The sequence below is a fragment of the Haliotis rubra genome, unplaced genomic scaffold (assembly GCF_003918875.1).
Source record: "Haliotis rubra isolate DU_JTF1 unplaced genomic scaffold, ASM391887v1 Scf642, whole genome shotgun sequence".
Taxonomy (NCBI): Eukaryota; Metazoa; Mollusca; class Gastropoda; order Lepetellida; family Haliotidae; genus Haliotis; species Haliotis rubra.
In genome coordinates this window covers 503,276-523,963 of record NW_025767349.1, presented here as the reverse complement: position 1 = coordinate 523,963, position 20,688 = coordinate 503,276, and the positions used below count along the sequence as shown (strand labels likewise).

At 41.9% G+C, this 20,688-nt stretch overlaps 2 protein-coding genes across 2 annotated transcripts; one reads left to right on the top strand and one right to left on the bottom strand.

The window, feature by feature from the left end:
* Nucleotides 1-2,220: 2,220 nt before the first annotated feature.
* LOC124256894 lies at nucleotides 2,221-8,070 on the top strand. The gene is made up of 4 exons (XM_046690863.1): nucleotides 2,221-2,509; nucleotides 4,401-5,981; nucleotides 6,315-6,845; nucleotides 7,725-8,070. The coding sequence occupies exons 1-4, from the start codon at nucleotides 2,440-2,442 to the stop codon at nucleotides 8,000-8,002; spliced, it is 2,460 nt and encodes an 819-aa protein (XP_046546819.1). The 5' UTR covers nucleotides 2,221-2,439; the 3' UTR covers nucleotides 8,003-8,070.
* A 4,982-nt stretch (nucleotides 8,071-13,052) lies between these two features.
* On the bottom strand, nucleotides 13,053-20,592 carry LOC124256903 (deoxyhypusine synthase-like). The gene is made up of 9 exons (XM_046690875.1): nucleotides 20,472-20,592; nucleotides 19,838-20,062; nucleotides 18,633-18,797; nucleotides 17,858-18,076; nucleotides 17,314-17,400; nucleotides 15,973-16,078; nucleotides 14,915-15,018; nucleotides 14,407-14,532; nucleotides 13,053-13,340 (listed from the first exon to the last, which is right to left on the bottom strand). The coding sequence occupies exons 2-9, from the start codon at nucleotides 20,030-20,032 to the stop codon at nucleotides 13,242-13,244; spliced, it is 1,101 nt and encodes a 366-aa protein (XP_046546831.1). The 5' UTR covers nucleotides 20,033-20,062; nucleotides 20,472-20,592; the 3' UTR covers nucleotides 13,053-13,241.
* Nucleotides 20,593-20,688: the final 96 nt, after the last annotated feature.

The window sequence follows — 20,688 nt, the reverse complement described above, 5'->3', positions numbered from 1 at the left end:
CGTAAAACATATTTATCATAAGGTCTCTGATGATACTAAACCTCCTGACAGATTGAGAGAAGCTTAAATGCAGGCTAAGTAGGACTACCTTTAATGTGATGGGTATGTTCCTTGTGTGTAGTCAATCAGTGTAACTAATTGTTCTTTGAAAAGATAATACTCTTGCAAATAGCACTCTTACCATAGAGCTGGTTTTGAAATAATAATGTTATGTTAATCTTATGTCACATTTCTTTTGGTGCAGTTAGAAAGATATGAGGAACATTGATTAATAAAATGTTGACTAACTTATGCATTGCAAAAAGTAATGATACAATTACTGACGGTGGTTACCATAAGGTGCGCGTGGTTGGATAAAGAACCCTTCTCTGTCCACTAAATATTTAATACTTTGATACTTGCATGACTATTTTCTTATACAGAATATGATGAAAATGCAGCAGAGAGGGTTCGGGTGATCCTAGCACAGTCAGGCTGGTAAGGCTCATCATCAGATCAGGGCCCTTGCCCCCTCTACACGCAGCCCAGACAGCGAATGGGACTTCTCCCAGGAAACGCTGCCTAGTCGAACCCACCAAGAACTTTTCGGAGAATATGTAGACTCCTCAACACTGCAGCCTTTTGCATTACCCAGAGTGTCAGAAGGGCTGTACTCCCGGTGGAGAACCCGGGCACTTTCCTGATCTGCGCCAAGAGATCACGAGGTAGCAAACCTAGGGCTCCGAGAAAAATGGGGAGCCTGACGACAGTATACTTGGGATCCAAGCGAGACATTTCAAAGGCGAGTTCCGCATGTTTATCATGCTTTTCCTTAATCTTTCCAATCACATTGCTGTCAAATGATATAAATATTTATCATTATGAATATTATTATCCTTATTTTCGTTGCTTTATTCATTTCTACTCCATCGACCGTACCAAACTGAGAAAGACAGGTTTTATTGACTAACCTAGCCTTGCTCCAAGGCTGCACTGAATGGTGAGCCCATGGATGTACAGTAATTATATTCCTCGAAGAGGCAAGTCTAGATAGGATAGTCTGTTGTTATCATTTGTTGGAAATTATCATTTAAACTATTGAATTTCACCATAGAGACTTGTGCAAATCTAAGACTAACCGTGCTGCATTAGGACTTTCCCGATGTAATGGTAGTGCCATTCTGTAGATCATATCTTAAATTGGTTTTACTTTTACATAACTGAAAATGCTGTTAGGGAACCGAAGGACAGCATCCTTCAGTTGTTTATCTTTGAAAAAAGGCTTCGTTGGTTGCTGTTTAAAGCCACACTCAGCAATATTCCAGCTATATGGCGGTAAAGAAGGAAACAGGGGACAAGAAACACCCCAGAGATCAAATATTCATACTTACAATATAGAGTGAGTGAGTTGGGTTTTACGCCTCTTTTAGCAATATTCCAGCAATATCACGGCGGGGGGACACCAGAAATGGGCTTCACACATTGTGACCATGTGGGGAATCGAACCCGAGTGTTCGGCGTGACGAGCGAACACTTTAACCACTAGGCTACCCCACTGCTCCTTTTCAATACATAACGTCTGTGCAAAAGAATACCCACTCTTGACAATCCTCAGAAACAAATTCCGCTTGGTGTTAAGTGAAAATTAGCTATGAAAAATATTTGAATGGATCTCTAAAAATCAGTGATAACACCAGGTGTTCGCGAAAGGGGTAAGCATGTTCTGCCCGACTGGTAGCACCCGTCAAAAAATATGCCTAAAAATGGAATGAGCCGGAATATGCAGTTTAATAATTCTAAAGTACGAATACTGTGTAGAAGGACAGATATTCCGACGAGATTCCCTATAGAAAAAACCTTTGGGAAATAAATTTGTTTTACAACACAAAGCAATGCATACCATATTTAACTCAGAAGTAAAATATCGAGTCAAGTAACGAGTGAGTGAGTGAGATTAGTTTTACGCCGCATCCAGCAATATTCCAGCTATATGGCGGCGGTTTGTAAATAATCGAGTCTGGACTAGACAATCCAGTGATCAACAGCAGGAGCATCGATCTGCGCAATTGGGAACCGATGACATGTGGCAACCAAGTCAGCGAGCCTGACCACCCTATCCCGTTAGTCGCCTCTTACGACAAGCATGGGTTACTGAAGATCAATATTCTAACCCGGACCTTCACGTACCGAGTCAAGTAACGAGACGCTGTATCAATCGTCTTTTATGTTATGTACAGTGTACATTTGACATTCCGATATACGGCTGAACGTAATTGAACAATGTGAAAATGCACAGGATAAACTGTGCAATTACGATAAGCAATTAGCGTGTTCTCATTTCGCTTGACAGCAGCAGCGATACAGTAGCTGTGCATACCTCCCTACACTCCTGTGATATTTGTACATTCGTGATAAATTCGCTCCGTCTAGGCGTTATAAGCTGGTGTGAAGGTGGCAGACATGATCTGCTTCCCCGACAGCGACGACAGTGACGATGATCCGTGGAACTCACTGCAGTCAGTGCAACAAAGTAAGTAGGTGTTTTGTCATATTTACAGGCAAACGATGAAACAGGAAGTGTACATACAGTATCTCCTCTAATAAGCGCCCGGTCTCTGATAACCGTCGGCCTCCCATATAAGCGGCCAGTCTAAGTAAACTTAGTCTCAGTACTATTCGTTACACTCCTCTACCGCTTTCTCGCCTCCGAATTTTAAGCCGAGAAAGCGATGGCCCTAATCAGCCACCATACTCTACTGAGTCTAACAAACCCTAGTAGGAGGTCGCGTCAGGTAACATTTGAGATTGACCAATCAGAACACAGCTTACCAAATCGCGAAGGTGGACATTCGCACATACCTTTTGAATTTTTACTTACCCCGAAAAGGTTTGTACCCGAACGATTCCGAATGCTGTTTTCCGTACGATCGCATCCGGACGCACATGGAGCACGCTACAACACTGTCAACAGTGAGTAAACAGTCGCTGAAAATAGCGTTTTTGTCAATATTCAAGGATGTCAGCTTGCGGAAATATTAGCTAATGGTAACCATGTCATCAGAAAACCCTAAGCATATATACTGCAGGTCAACTATCTGTGTTTTATGCGGATTATCGTTTGTTGAGAGATCAGTGTCAGTGACTGGGGAATTTTGTAAGTCCCGCCGAACCCTAAACAGTAGTCGTCGTCTGACTGGTTAAATCCGTTCGGCCTTCTCTCGTTTGATTGGACTGTCATAGGTCGCCCAAAGATTACCTGACGCGACCTCCTACTAGGGTTTGTTAGACTCAGTGTAGGAGTGTAACGAATAATACTGAGACTTAGACTGATAAGCGGCTGGGGTAAAGCAACTATTCAAGAAATAAGCGACGAGTCTGCAATAAGCGCCGTGTCTCTAATAAGCGCCGGATGTGCCACATGTTTACAGTGGAGTTTTCAAATATATACCAATGGAGGATCTATATTTATTCCCGTTGAAATTTTAAGGGGCGGGTCTCCAATATGCGCCGGGCCTCTAGTAAGCACCAGGTATGGAAGTCCGATGAAAAAACTAAGCCCCAGGGCGCTTATTAGAGGAAATACGGTATGTGCTTGCGTATCTCACCAAGGGCACAGGGCACCAGCACAATGAGACTAAGAAATGAGTGAGCGGATGTTGATTTAGGAAGAAGTTGCAGAATGCTGTGATGTTGTTTGTTTGTTTGTTTGTTGTTTGACGCCCCACTCAGCAATGTTCCAGCTACATGGCGGCGGTCTGTAAATAATCAAGTCTGAACAACTTGAGCATTACGTTTGGGATACGATGACATGTGTCAACCAAGTCAGCGAGCCCAACCACCCGATCCCGTAAGTCGCCTCTTACGACAAGCATGGGTTTTGTATGCAAATGCCTTGACCATGGGTAGAGACGAAAGTATGTGAGCGTGTGGGGGACTTTGGGACTTTGCCTGGTTTGGATATACGTAGAGTGAACCACACGCCATTTTGGAAGGTGTTCTGCGATGCGAACTGCGGCGCCTTAGATCGCCTGACCTGCCCTGACATAGCTGTAATCAGTGTATGAAATAAGCCAAAAACATAGCCAGACATCAGGGCCGGTAACTTTAAAATGTTACCAGCCCAAAATGGATTTAACCAGACCAAATATGGTGAATTTACTCAGATGTATGGAACATCTAAAAATTTACCTGACCATCGGGATGGCTAGCTGTAAATTTAGACCGTCCGTCAGAAATCTAGACCGTCTCGGGCGGCCGGACGGGCCTTATTTCATACACTGCTGTAATACTGATGCATGCGGCGCAAAGCAACAAGAGAATTTAAATAAATAGTGGAATCGATGGTATTTGAATATTTAATGATATTAAACATCCATAGAATATACACCGTGGTGACACAATGTGAAACCTTGTCCACACAGGGCAGTTACTGGGGCGCCACTACCGACCCGGAGCAGAACCAGACCAGATCTTCACCGTCCAGGTGTACGACATCAGGAACACCAGCCAGATCGTCCCGGCAAAGTACGAGTCTTTCCCCGTCGACAGGAGCTCCTGCTGCAGCACATCACGCACCCAGGCCATAGCAGACAGGTATGGAGTACCACTGGGCTCCGTCTACACTGACCGGAAGGAGAAAGAGGCTGTGATTTATAACGACCTTGACCTTCATGTTGTGTTCATTGATGTCAGATCTCAGAACTACCGGGCTCCTTCATCCAACTACACAGAACAAGGCTGTGTGGGCATTGATCCCAAAATGAGCGTTGCCTTTTTGAAGGAACTGATCTGTCAAAGTGAAAATTTTCAAATTGGTGAAAACGTTGGTTTGTTTTATAGGAAAATACGTCTAGATGACGAAGCAGCTATTGGGGCTTGTGTGAAATTTGGGGATCATTTGCTTTGTGTTGATGAAGTAAAATTACAGGTTTCTTGCTTCCATCGTCCGAGACGGAAAATTGAGAATCAATACAGACTGGACTGTCTAAATACTTTAAATGTAAGGGAGATGAAGAACAGATTCAGGGACACATTCCAGGAGGACTTTCCCGGACTTCAAAATGGAGCTGAGGACATCTGGTTCACACAGGGTAAGAATGTCCTAAAAGACGAGGACTTCCTGTTCATCACAACTTCACTTCGGCAAGGGCTGAACGATAGGGGGAGGATGATGGTTCACGTAAAGCCACCAACGTGTTTCCCCGTTGTGATCAAATTCCTTGGTTCGAACTCAAAAGAGGCTGTCTACCATGTCCTGATTGTGCCTCCTAATATAACATCCTCCCAGTTTAGGTCCGAGGCTTCCGTTCTGGTTGAACATCCTCCAAACGCTCTTCGTTTGCTCATGAACAATAAAAAACTAAGAAAGCCAGCGATGATAGAAGAAAATGGGTTTGTTCCAAATTGCGCTGTAAGTGTTAGAGTTGCGGAGAAAATTGTTGTTAACATATGCGTAAATATGGGCATGTCAAGTCTTCAGAACGTACAGGTGAACTTGTACAAACTTGACACAGTCTCTGATCTGAAGAGGCTTGTCTCAAGGCAAACACATGTTGATCCGGCAGATCTCCAGATGTTCTTTGAGGACAAGGAAGTCATCAATGACAGACAGTTGATGGACTATCGCATAAGAGATGGCGACACACTGTTTGCTGTGCACTTCAAGGATTCCATCCATCTCATGATTCGCCAACCTGGTATGCCGCCATCTTGTTTGACTGTGGAGAAGTTCAGACAGTGCAAAGTTAAAAAAGTTAAGATGTTTCTTGCACAGGTCCTGCAGACAAACCGCGAGAATGTGAATATCATTCACAGGGGAAAATGCTTAATTGAGGACATTAGCCTTGCGGACGCTGGGTTGTGTTCGGGGGACACGCTGTTGATTCCAAGAGTCATCAAAGACGATTACAGGGTAGAGGGGATGAAAAGAGTCTTCGTTTCAACGTGTGATGGAACAGTCCGAGTCACGATGGCAGTCCTCAAAGGAGGCATAACGTTTTATGGTAAGAGAAATACTGAACTGAAATACGATAAGAAACGTTTTGGGAACACTGAACATTTTAATAGTTGCCTCATCAACTTTATACCGGAATTCTCACGGTTATACCGAAGTTCCGAGGAACATAATGATATAAGCATGGTGTGTTTTATGTGTGTGCATATACACACGCACACACACACACACATGGAACATAATCAATATATTATCAATTTATATACACACACATAATTTTACGCGACACTTATACAAGAAGAGTGCTTTTCTGCCCTGTATCACAACCGTATTGTAAAGGTAATAACTTCTTCTAATTCAACTTTTAAACTTGATATTTCAGCACCTGAGAGCATCCCACTCCCCGATATTGAAGAGTTATCTACCTTGAGATGCAACAGGAACTGGTCACAAGGACTGATGCTAGGATCCATAGAGTTGTCACGGTCATCACCAAGAGAGTCTTCCTCCAGCATCCAGTCCCTACAGCAGAGCTTCAGAACATTTGTTGAGGCTTCAACCGAGTCTGAATCAAGTCTCACCGAGTCATTACGTTGCAAACAAAACCACAGTAGTCCTGACACGTCCACGAGGATCCTGAATCGTCCTTCCCTGAAACTCATCCTCCCTGGCCAACATTCAGAACCTGACAGCAGAGTCAAAAAACGGTTCACCTTGTGTAAAGAGCTTGCACAGGAAGGGGATAAGGTCATGTTCCGCGAGTCGTCCTTGTACGAGGAAGATGTGTCTCAAGGTGGCTCCCAAAAACGATTCCCTTCTTCGGAGCAAATGGTCGACCCCACGTCCCCAGACGTGTCCGACACTGCTTCTCCCAAGGTGTTCCGATCGCCGAGTCTTCTGTTTCCGCCACAAGGTATGCCACAGTACCAATCCCTATATAATGTATGTATATTACTCAAAAGTAGGTATGAAATGAATTTGTCATAACTAGAGTTGGTCAGTTGTGCCATGATAAGAATTATTGTCATGTGAAAAGATCAGTGTTTCATTAAACTTCTTTTGGGCAGTACATATACTATATGACGACTGCCACTTTGACGGTGTAACCAATATTACACAGTAGTCGGATCGAGACTGTTGTAATTGTTAAACCAATATTTCAATTGTTGTCTGAGATTCCCATATTTCCCTAATCATGTCTACATCAAACACAGTGCCAAACACAACAAGATTCAGGAATTATCAGAATCTAGATTACCAGATTCAGGTTTAAAGAGCTATCTCGTTGAAATACTACGCCACCATTTCAACATGACTACCCCGGTCAGACTCTGTCGTAGCCCAGTTAGCAGGAAATATGCCTAGATATGAGCGCCATATAAGCGGACTATCACTCGGGGCCGACCACTCCTTCTTTCTTTGGCTTAATTTGTTTTATTCGCAGGAAAGGGAAATAACAAATTCCACCTTTAAACGTCTTTCGTTTATTCATCTTTATTTATCATGAATGCCTGCATGTCGTTTGTTTGTTTCTTTGTTGTTTTACACCGCACTCAGCAGTATTCCAGCTATATGGCAGCGGTCTGTAAATAATCGAGTCTGGCATGAGCATCGATCTACACAATTGAGATAGGATGACATGTGTCAACCAAGTCATCGAGCCTGACCACCCGATCCCATTTGTCGCCTCTTACGACAAGCATAGGTTGCTGAAGATCAATTCTAACCCGGATTGGGTGAGCTGCATGTCGATACTTTGAACAATAACCGATTATCTCACCTTCCCTTCCAGCTATACAAAACTCTATTCTAGAAGGCGTCTCTCTTGAACTGGGTCATTCCTGGAAGAGGGTAGCACTGATACTCGGCCTGACTCACTCAGACCTGGAAAACCTGGAATACCGTCACCATGGCAACCTTCATGAGCAGGCCCTACAGGCACTTATGCTATGGAAAAAACGTGAATCAAAGAAGGCGACCATAACCAAACTGAAAGAAGCCTTGAAAGAATGTGGTCTAACGCTAGTTGCAGACGCCATCAACGAAAACATCAAATATGAAACAACATGAATTTTGTAAACAAGACAGTATCCCTTCCAGGATTCATTCTATGGGAATGCCCTCCATAAAATTGTGATCGAAATACAGCCCCTACACCCCAGGTTAAACATGCACACACTCACATTGCTTCAACTCTTCAATGAATCAGTCAGCACTCGATTCTCATTCTCACCTCCCTTCAGGAACAAACGTAGTGCTACTGAGTGAGTGAGTGAGGGCATGAGTGCATGCGTTCGTGTGGTTTTAGCATATTATTTCGGTTATACCGTGTCGTGTTACATTAATGTGGAAGAAAGTTCTGAAGTCTTAGAGGCCGTTTAGCACTGTGGGATCACAATCGGATATGGACACGACAAAGGGAGGTAACTCTCAATTTTCAACAGTATGGACAACTGGGCCATTTAAGTTGTTTTAAACAATAGTCTTGGTGACCTTGGCCAGGAGAGTTGAGATGGTGAGTCGAGAGGCCTTCCGAGGCTAAAGTGGCGTCATCATTCCCATACTATGTATGAAGAGGATACAAATACCCGTTCACACTATCATTCCCACAGGCGTTGTTTCCTGCTGTTATATGTGGTGTGTGGAGTCAGTTGGTTTATCAGTTGAAAGATGACAAAGATGGATGATCAACTTCTTTATTTCCACAATAGGGACGTTTCCGTTTTCAAGTGAGTGAGTTTAGTTTTAGGCCGCACTCAGCAATATTCCAGCTATATGGCGGTGGTCCGTAAATAATCCAGTCTGGACCAGACAATCCAGTAATCAACAGCATGAGCATCGATCTGCGCAACTGGGAACCGATGACTTGTCAACCAAGTCAGCGAGCCTGACCATCCAATCACGTTAGTCGCCTCTTACAAGCATGGGTTTCTGAAGATGAATATTCTAACCCGGACCTTCATGGGTATTTCCGTTTTCAAGCATTGACAGCCTTGACACCCCTCTCCATTCATTCAGCTCATTTCTAACTCCATCACCTCCACCTACTTTACCAGGGGGTGATGACCTTTATGAACAAATCCATGGTTTACCTATGGGCACCCCTGTTTTTGATCATCCATAAAGTCTTGTCATCTCTATACCACCAACTTCTAGAATGCCACTCAAACAAATTATATCAGCTGAAAGTTCTCATGGTGCTAAAATCAGGGATCATAATGGGACGGGGTACACAAGCAGATCCTGCCAGCCAAGGGACGTAACTCTGCACAGCACCTATAATTTCCTCTACGAAACCGTAAGAATATTTAAGAAGGGTATATTGCTTTATGGATAACAACTTCTCTATTATATTGTGATGGACGTTTGGGTACAGATTCCTATACTGTTGTCAAGCAACAGTGTTATCCATAACGTTTCATACCTTTCTTATTCATCAACTTCTAAAATGCCAATCAAACAGGTAAGAATATTTATTAATATACTCTTCAAATATATTTTCACTTACAAAGGTATTTTGAGTGAGTAAAAAATGCAAACTTTAAGTACATAGCACATATGTAAGTTTTCATGTTACATTATAAATAAAACTTTACTCACCAGAGCAGTGTACAAACCAAATTTCCTTGGCGTATCTGCCAGTTTTGTTTGAGAATTCTCCTTGATGGATGCTAATAAATTGGATATATATTTGCCTATACCGGCATCTGTCACTCTCACATATACCAAACATTCCCATTGCCATGTGCTGGGTACCAGGTAGTGGAGCTGGCAGGTGGTTTTAGCAAGGACTCATCTGACATGAGAACCTGTACAATTCCCCACAAGGATAGTGAGTCAACCTTACCTACTTGTTGGCCACAGCTGGGGTTCACACTTCATCAAACCCATGTTGGGAATCGACCCCGGGTCTTCGGCGTGACGAGCAACGCTATAATTGACTAGGATACCCCACCTTAAAATTTGGAAAATACATTTTTAAAGGTCACATAAACCCTAGGGGTAAAAATACATAAATCACTAACTGGCATCGCTATAAATGAAACCCCGCCATTAAAACTACTCATTTCGACCTTTAATTGACTTAAATCGACCTTTTGACAACAGTGCACAATTCTCACCCGCGAACTAAATTTCAACCAATCAGAGCTGCCGATAAATGAAACCTCTGTGACGCCATATGAGGAATAGCTTTGAGGGCCGATGCAGAATTCATCTACATTTTAGGGGGTAAATTATCTTGTTTACAGGCTTGTATAAACCTGAAATCGCGACAATTGTTGTGGAAAATGAAAGCTATATGTTCTCACAATCTACTGGCATTTAATTTTGTCTCCTGCTTTGCCTAGTTTCCGAAGTTACAACTTGTTTTCATAGACGCTTCTGTCACAATTGATTGGTGTCGTTAGGCCCTATTTGTATAATGACTGATCCAAATTGATCCCATTTCTGTGTTTTTTTTTACCTCGATATTTAATCATGTCATGTAAAAATCTGTTTGTATTCTCAAAACAGTGTCGGCCCATAAGTTTTCACATGCAATACAGCAATTAATACTCCCTTGTTGTAACCCGTGTTAGGTGGTATAAACCTACACATGTTATTTGTCATCATTCACTTGATGGTCAGTTAATGAATTTATAACAGGTATAATTAGTGGTAACACACTTAGATTACCCGGCAAAGGTTCCCATTTGGCATTTCTTGTGTCTGGAGTAAATATTCAACATTATAAACATCGATCAAAGGATTAACCGATAACACGCTGATTGATTAATTACTTTTATCTTACACAGCCGGATTTGTCAAAAGGTAGTGTTTATGTATGTAGATTTACTAATCTATACTGAATACACTCTGCCGTGTCGGTGTTCATGTAAAAACAACGCCCTTCTTTCAAAGGATTAACCGCAATACATTGATTGATTGCCCATTATTGGCTAACTAAATTACTGTTTTTAATGAAAGGCGGACATTATGCAATTAGTTGCCAGGTGTGCTATCTTGGGTGACCAATGAGACTATACACCAATACCTGAAAAGATTTATCACTTTTTCAGATATATTAAACTGTTAAAAGACACATCATTTGGAACAGTTTTGTGGATATTGATGGATACATTCCTCAAACAAGGTAATGGCCTGATATTGTTCCTATAACTTTAATCTGTTTTAATTTTAATATTTGCATTTTGTTTTTATTCATTTGTCGTAGCATTCAACAGAATCATTGTTTTCACCCAGTGAAGTGTAATGAGACAGACAACATACACTAGGTGTGTGTGCGAATTATGATTCACATTGGCAAACTATAAAATGTCTAGATATTACAGTTCTGTTATAAATTCACTATAAGTATCAGCAGATCGCCAGCTTTTATTTAGTTTCAAAATGCATAAAAGTATGATAATAAACTAATTAGGATTATAAGACCAAATATAAAGACGCATTACTGACTAGTATCTACATACTGGTGAGTGGACATTAACCATGTGAATGTAGCAAGAAATTTATCGCTAAGAGTATTGTGACTTCGACTTCCACCTCGCCTCCGTGGAAGAAATCGCTATGTTATAAGTTGTGTCATGCAAAATCCTTTTGGTTATGATTCCAATACATATTTAACTATTTAGTAGAAAGTAGTTTTGATTTTCTAACTTGATGAAAACAAACTATAATCTCATTAATTCTAACAGACTTTACGATTTTCAAAATGGCGGCTACTCTGTCGGGAACATCCGCCAGTCTGTGGATAAATGCTATTTAGGTTTGTTTTCACCGAAGTTACAAAATCAAAACTACTTTCTACTGGTAGTAAAATATGTATTTTATTGATGGCCAATAGGATTTTGCATGACATAGCCGATAACATAACAATTTCTCTGGAAGCAGCTTAGGTGGGTGTCAATATAATACTACTTACAATATTATTGTTACTTCGACCACAACCTCACTTCCGAGGAAGAAATCGCTATGTTACAAGTTGTGTTATGGAAAATCTTTATGGTCATCAATCATATACATATTTTACTATAACTAGTAAGTAGTTTTGATTCTTTAACTTCCGTGAAGCCGATCTGAACACAAGTAAGATATCGCTTCAGGCTTCCACAACGCCGCCAAGACTCACAAACATAACCCATTTAGCACAAACTGCGGGGTCCTGTGGAAATCTGTGCATGGTGACACCATCACCCGACCCCTAGGAGCAATTGACGACAAAGCAACGATTCGCATGTCGTCGTTCATGTCGAGAAATCATCAAATGATGAGCGCATACACACTTTCTATACAACTAACTGAAAATCGCTCCTCATATGACGCCACTGCAGTGCTCTGGCGACAGAGTTACGTAACCTGTCTGTGGTTTCGCATGGCGGGCGAGAGGAAGCAGGCTTACTTTTTGGCCACTTTTAATCGCCGGTATTAATTAACCACAAGTTTTTAAAGAATAAATTTGGTGTTCCGCATAAGACTAACCACAAATCTTCATATGTAATGGTTAAAAGAGTAACAAAAACAAAGTTTAGTGGTTCTTTAACCTACAGTATATCACAGTCAAGACACGGTCAGTATCAGGTGTTGATATCAACCTTTCCCAGCATCAAACATGATATCATTTGGATATGTCACATCCATTCAAAGTCTGAGAGATGGTGATGTAACCATGGTAACAAGCATTAGTTCAGTACTGCTTCATAGATCCAGGCCCTTCATGCAGGGTCTGAGATGGTGATGTAACCATGGTAACAAGCATTACTTTAATCCTGCTTCATGGATCCAGGCCCTTCCTGCAAGGTCTGTGAGATGGTGATGTAACCATGGTAACAAGCATTAGTTTAGTCGTGCTTCATATATCCAGGCCCTTCCTGCAAAGTCTGAGAGATGGTGATGTAACCATGGTAACAAGTACTAGTTTAGTTGTGCTTCATAGATCCAGGCCTTTTCATGCTGTGTCTGACAGATGGTGATGTAACCATGGTAACAAGCATTAGTTCAGTAGTGCTTCAACAGATACAGGCCCATCATGCAGGGCCTGAGAGATGGTGATGTAACTATGGTCACAGTGGATTAGTGGTGCTTGATATATCTAGGCCCATTAAAGAGGGTCTCAGAGATGTATAACCATGGAAACAAAACCTCAGTTTAGCTGTGCCACATAGATCCTGCCCATCATGCAGATATGGTGAGATAACCATGGCAATTATGGATCAGCAGTGGTACATACATCCAAGCCCATCATGCCAAGTCTCAGATGGCAATGTAACCATGGCAACAAGCAGGATGTGGGTTGCCTGAAATCTACACGTCATGGTCGATTCTTGTAGAATTCTTCATATTGCTTTTCCCTTCTTGCAAATGTTTCAGCCACCATCAATGGGAACACAAGACTGGCCTCACCACACACCTGGGGAATAAACAACGTTATTCTATATCACTCTCTGTGGGACCACTACACTTGCCTCACCACACACCTGGGGAATAAACAACTATTCTATATCACTCTCAGTGGGACCACTACACTTGCCTCGCCACACACCTGGGGAATAAACAACATTATTCTATATCACTCTCAGTGGGACCACTACACTTGCCTCACCACACACCTGGGGAATAAACAACTATTCTATATCACTCTCAGTGGGACCACTACACTCAACTCATCACACACCTGGGGAATAAACAACATTATTCTATATCACTCTCAGTGGGACCACTACACTTGCCTCACCACACACCTGGGAATAAACAACATTATTCTATATCACTCAGTGGGACCACTACACTTGCCTCACCACACACACCTGGGAATAAACAACTATTCTATATCACTCTCAGTGGGACCACTACACTCAACTCATCACACACCTGGGGAATAAACAACATTATTCTATATCACTCTCAGTGGGACCACTACACTTGCCTCACCACACACCTGGGGAATAAACAACATTATTCTATATCACTCAGTGGGACCACTACACTTGCCTCACCACACACCTGGGGAATAAACAACTATTCTATATCACTCTCAGTGGGACCACTACACTCAACTCATCACACACCTGGGGAATAAACAACATTATTCTATATCACTCTCAGTGGGACCACTACACTTGCCTCACCACACACCTGGGGAATAAACAACATTATTCTATATCACTCTCAGTGGGACCACTACACTCAACTCATCACACACCTGGGGAATAAACAACATTATTCTATATCACTCTCAGTGGGACCACTACCAATGCTTGTCGTACAATGTTGACTAACAGGATCAGGTGGTCAGGCTCTCTTACTTGGTTGGCACGTCATTGCATCCCAATTGCATAGATGAATGCTCATGCTGTTGATCACTGGATTGTCTGGTCCAGATTTGCTAATTTACAGACCACCACCATATAGCTGGAATATTGCTGAGTGCGGCGTTAAACAACAAGCTACCTATGTACTGAAGTAGTTAACCTCACCTTGACAGGGTTGGCTGTCTTCCTGATCTTGCCCCACGATATAGCCTCATCAGGGCTGGCTCCAGAATCACTTCCATCGAACTCAGATGCTGTGTTGAGGTACACAGAGAAATCAGCACCATTACGCTGAAATCATTACAGAAATATCTCAAGCATTCTGGTCAAATGTTGATTATGAGGTCAAATGAAATTTCATTATGAAGAATAGGAACATACAATAGATCATACACTCAATAGAACATACAAACCTCATCCATTAGGACTTCTTGTGGGCTATTTACCTGGTTCCCATAACCATAAGTCTTGAGAGGAGAACACCTTACCTAGTTACATCTACGTACACAGGTGTTGTCAAATGAACAGAAACCTCGCTACTGAGCTAACATATATCATAATTTTAAAGTTTCATCATTTTTTTATTTTTCAAGCTTCGTATCTGCATTCTGAAGAGTGGAAAAGAGGTTATAGTCAAAATGTGGTGCAAATCTGCTGTTAGTATAGCTCTCACCATGAGGTTGGCGTTGGCGGTGTGGTGTTTGACGACGCCTCCACCAAGGATGATCATGCCAGTGTTGACAGAGTACACCGCCTGGCTGTTGACCCGTCGAATGTCTGAAACACACAGCGTCATTAATCCCCACTTACAGAAACCAACGGAAATTTGAGCTAACTGATGATGAAAAAGTTCCTAGAGTGTTACCTTCCATCATCCATGGAGACAAGATTGCATCATGGTAAGGTGAGCTAACGGCTGCTATGACTACATAATGATGATGCAATCCAGGGAGAGTATCCATCCATCATGGTAAGGTGAGCTAACGGCTGCTTTGACTACATAATGATGATGCAATCCAGGGACAGTATCCATCCATCATGCTATGGTGAGCTAACGGCTGCTATGACTACATAATGATGATGCAATCCAGGGAGAGTATCTATCCATCATGCTATGGTGAGCTAACAATTGATATTGCTACTTAATTATGTGAATTTTCCAAGTATTCCTCCCTTCCTCCAAGGTAAGGTGAGCTAACAGCCTTGGCAATATGATGTGATAATTCCAAGTATTCTTACCTCCCACCATGCTAGGATGCGCTACTTAATGATGTGATGGTTATGTGAACTCGTCCTTCCACGAAGGTAAGGTGAGCTAACAGCTCTGGCTATACAACGTGATGTTTCAAAGTATCCCTGCCTCCCACCATGCTAAGATAAACTAACAGACACTACTGCTACTTAATGAAGTGATGGTTATGTGGAACCCTCCCATCCACCTAGGGGCGGTGGGCTAGCCTCATCATGCCGAGGGCCCGGGTTCGATTCCCCACATTGATACAATGTGTAAAGCCCATGTCTGGTGTTCCCAACCATGATATTGCTGGAATATTGACAAAAGCGGTGTAAAACTAAACCCACTCACTCACTCACCTTCCACCAAGGTAAGGTGAGCTAACAGCACTGGCTATGTGATGTGATAATTCAACCATGCTTCCACCTTGCTAAGTGAGTTAACCAGTCTGGAGAGCTAATAGACACTTAATAAAGTGATATTAGATGTTGCCCTACCTTCAACAAGGTCCAGGACAAGCCCAGGGTTCTTGAAGGAGTGGAAGTAGATCATGTCCCCCAGAGAGCCGTCGGTCAGCGCTGGACAGAAGACTGGAATGTTGTTCTAGACAGATGGAAACACGAGTTACAGTAACAGGAAAAACACCATCAGAACATACCTAAAATTCAATTTCAAACTTAAAGCACTTGAGTCCTTTAAAGAGTCAAGACAGTGACTGTCCTCATGTCTCATCAGGTAGTTTTATAAGGGTGCCTGCTAAAGTGAGTGAGTTAAGATTTAAGTCACATCGGCAGTATTTCAGCCATATCAAAATCAAGTTGTAGATTTATAATAAGTAAAGGTAAATTATAAAAAACCTGTCAACGATGGACAGTAAAGCAACTAGATTATCACAGATATAAACTTAAAACTAGTAATTAAATTTAACTATGGATGACAATACAATTTATTAACAGGCTATAGATCGCGAACATGCCTGATAAAGATATTTAACAAAAATATAGAAGTCAAGAAACACCAGAGAAGATACTCTTGCAAGTTTTTGCTAATGCAGAAAACAATCATTCAAAACAGATGCCATCAGCCCTTGTCAACAAGAACCCCATGGAGATTGAGATTGGGTGATCAGACTCGTTGACTAGGCGGACACATGTCACGGTTCCAAACAGCATAGATCAATACTCTTGATAACTCTTTCTGGATTATCTGATGTGAAAGAGATTATTCACTGCTTTTGTATCACTTGAAAATTGCAGTGTGTTAAATAACAAACACAAGACTATGCCAAGTTCAGATCCTCAATAGTCTCCAGGGTATACGTTCCAATAAATCTCCACTAGTACCCTGGATGCATCCACGGCCCTTTGCTGGCTCAGCCTCCTCACAGTAGCCAATCAGATAAGCTGTTACAATCAAGCTTGCCAGTGTTAACAAAGATGGCGGCCACTGCCGCGAAGGTTTGCTCACTGTTCAACTCAGATAAAGGCAAAAAATCATACAGACCAATTGACAGGTCTGAAACCGTAAAAATATATGCAAGAACTCCTTCTACCTCTTTCAGGGTAACAATTGCCAGATTGTGTTGCCAGATTTAATAGCTTAGAAAGTGAGTTATGATAGAAGCCTTGTGATTGGTACGCTCAACTTCCCAGCGTAGGCACCTGATTGGATAAAAAGCCAGCAAAGGGAGGTAATACATTTATCGAGCTGAGCAGTAGATGCATCCAGGGTACTTGTGGAGATTTTTTCAGAACGTATAACCTGGAGATTATCGAGGATAGCCAAGTTCAGTAAGTGTGGTGTATGGACAAAGTGTATGGCTGGAACATTTCACTGACCTTGTAGGCCCAGTAGTAGATTGAGTCAGTGTTGTTGATCTCCTTCCCCAAACGTGCGATCATCTTGGAAGGACTCCATATGATTCCCTACAACAGTCAAACAGGAATCACTATAAACACTGAGCTCTTAAAGCAACATGCATTGTCACTCGTGAAGATCAGGGTTAGAATTGGTGTTCAGCAACCAGGCTGGTCGTTATAGGCAACTAAGGGATCGGGTGGTCAGGCTCGCTCACTTGGGTGACACATGTCATCGTATCCCAATTGTGTAGATCGATTGATCGATCACTGGTTTGTCTGGTCCAGACGTAATTATTTTCAAACCGCCACCAGCTGGAATATTGCTGAGTGTGGCATTAAACAACAACAGAAAGAAACAACATAAACACTGAACTGTTAAACTAAACAACAAAAGTCTTTCATGTTGAAATTTAATGAAAAAGCATGAACACAGAATACTGGAAATATTGCCAAACTTTGATCAATAAGGGAATTTTGAAGCAATTAATAGAAACATCGTAACACTGTATTCTCAGAAACTCACTTCTTCTTTCTGTTCTGCCACCATCTTGTCAAGGATGGGCATGACCCAGTCCTCGAAGAAGCAGTAGTTCTCATTTGGCACCAGCAGATTGCCGATACGGTTGATGCCTTTGTCCCTCAGGTCTCTACCGCTCAGCGCGAAGTCGCCAAGGAATGTGGGGGCCATACACTTGATGAAGTCTTCCTCTATCCCTCCTGCTGTTGTCACCACCACATCAACCTATGGTCAAGGTCAATAGTTAGCACTCAGGGTCAACTGAATCACTTAGTGCTGTAAACTTGTATCTACCAGCACTAACTCGTTACTTGACATCATTTTCAGCAGATCTTTGTGCTTTCTTTCATTTAGAACCTTTACTAGACTAATGTAGTATTTATTAGACTTAGCATGGGATGAGAACTATAGATAGGATACCATTGGACCTGAACCACAAGGTTGACAGTACCAAGAATGCATTTGTTTGTCATTTAACGCCACACTCAGCAACATACAAAACAACTCAAATCTTGCTCGCACTATCGACCTTCTGGTTCTGGGCCAGCAAGAATTGATGACCTTAGGTTCTATAAATACTGGACATACTGTCTGTGGCTCTTTTCAATGTACCACTTAAATTCAAATTTAAATAAACAAATCTAACGAATTTTTTCGAATCTGCAAATAATTTGCGTGTGGTATAAAATTTCTAAAACAAATCCCTCTTCTCAATGTCTGATCAGGCCTCTTTATGAAGTAAATGGATCCTTGCTGAAGTGACGGTACGCTAGGAACTCACCATGTTGTGTTGCACGAGATAGCGGATCACTTCTCGGACACCAGAGGAGACGAGGTTGGATGTGTAACTGAGGAAGATTGTGCAGTTTGACCTCTCTCTTCCACAGGGGTTGAGGTTAGTGTGGTATTGATCTTCAGGCGACATCGGCTGCAGCTTACAGTCAATCTGTGAGTGAGTGAGTTTAGTTTTATGCCACTTTTAGAAATATTCCAGCAATATCACGACAGGGGACACCAGAAAAGAGCTTCATACATTGTACATTGGGAATCGAACCCAGGTCTTTGGCGTGACCAGCAAACGCTTTAACCACTAGACTACCCAACAGTCAGTCTGTATACACTGCACCACAGTTACCATAAACTCTGTAGTCAGTGAAGGATGTAACAAATGTGGGATGAGTAGACTCATGCCTAGTCTCGGAATACAGTGGCGGATACAGCTTTTTGAGAAAGGGGGATGCACAGTTCTGATCTGTTGTCAAATGACGTCAGAACAGGTGACGTCATGCTCCATAATGACGTCACAAATCTTGTTTCATGATGTAAGAGTGTTGGGTCAACAGCCTGAGGTGAATAAGTTGTTTTGTCTTTTTTAACACAAATTCCATCCATTTTAGCAGGATAGGGGAGGTAACTGACCGAGGGCTTCTGCAAATGACAATGCCCTGAAAAACAGCTATACCCCAATGGTGTAGGGATACATTCAAAGGTTTGGGTGAATCGGTTTTCAAAATGCGACCGTATATGCTGATTATATGGTCTGAAATTTATAGCATTGACCAATCAGAACTCATGTTACATACTAAGTTGAATTGGAATGTTGCGTTTATAATTTGTGTGTTGTTCGATGTGCAGGGGTAATTGAGTTGATGTTCAGATATCTAAACATTGAAACCTCAAGATTATGACATATGACCTAGGAACCCTTAAAGTTTTACTTTAAAAGCATGAAAACATAAGTTAAATGCAGACTCTTCTCAGACGATATAGGAGGTTGTTTTTTGTGTGTTAATTTCAGCAAAATCTGTCTTGAGGACAAGGACCAGAAATCTTAAGATACATTATGATTGGGGCCATGTGTAAAACAGATGCATTATCACCCTGTTATTAGCTGATAGGGTAACAGTTAACCATTTGGAAATGGGCGCGCCATAGCTTGGAGCATAGTCCCTCCATAGCACTGTTCATTGTTGGTGCCAATCTTACCATTCTATTTATTTCTTCCACTGCCTTGCCAAAATTAGTTGCCTGGAAACCACTTCTCCTGTAGGATTCCATCAGCTTGTGGTAGTTGATGCCTTCATTGAAATCATATCCCTTGACAGTGGGGGTGCCATCTGGCATGGGGGAGCTCTTCACCAGAACAGCCTCAGTGGCCACAGATGGGGGAAGATTATCCATTTTGAGGTGCTTGAATTGTCTGTCGTACAACTGTAAATGGATGTTTTACAGAGTTCAAAATTAACATCATTCCACAAACCCAAGAATAGTAAAATTTAGGAATGACGTATTTGAGAGGCACTTGGAAGTACTAAAGATGGACAAGAATGATATGGATAAACAACTTCCAATATTACAATTGCCGAGTGAATTGGATGTTTGGTGTAGGTTCTCACGCCGTTAATAAACAAGTTATCGTCACAGCTCCCCTAAGTATCTTAAAAGGTTGTTTGATTCAAAAGACATGCCAGTGAGCACTTCTTGAGGCAGGCAGCGATATAACGAGACAGTCGGCGCGCTATAGTGCGATAACTGCTCCGCCAGCGGGCTTCGCCGGCTTAGAGCCAGATTAACTGCATTCTAGTCTTTTATTTTGTTCGAGCATACATGTAGTACTTACACTGAACGGTGATCCCGAACTGTTATGAAGTAAATCAGTGAAAAGAAGCGATGAACTCTAAACCTTGCAATGTTGTTGATCTCCGTTGATTTCACCACAATCCGCACATGCTTCCGGTCACACTAGACATGCGTATTCACCTGTAGTCTCTAATTAATAATCACGACAAACCTATTGTTAATTATTGACAATTTCGCAAATAATTATTTTTATTCGG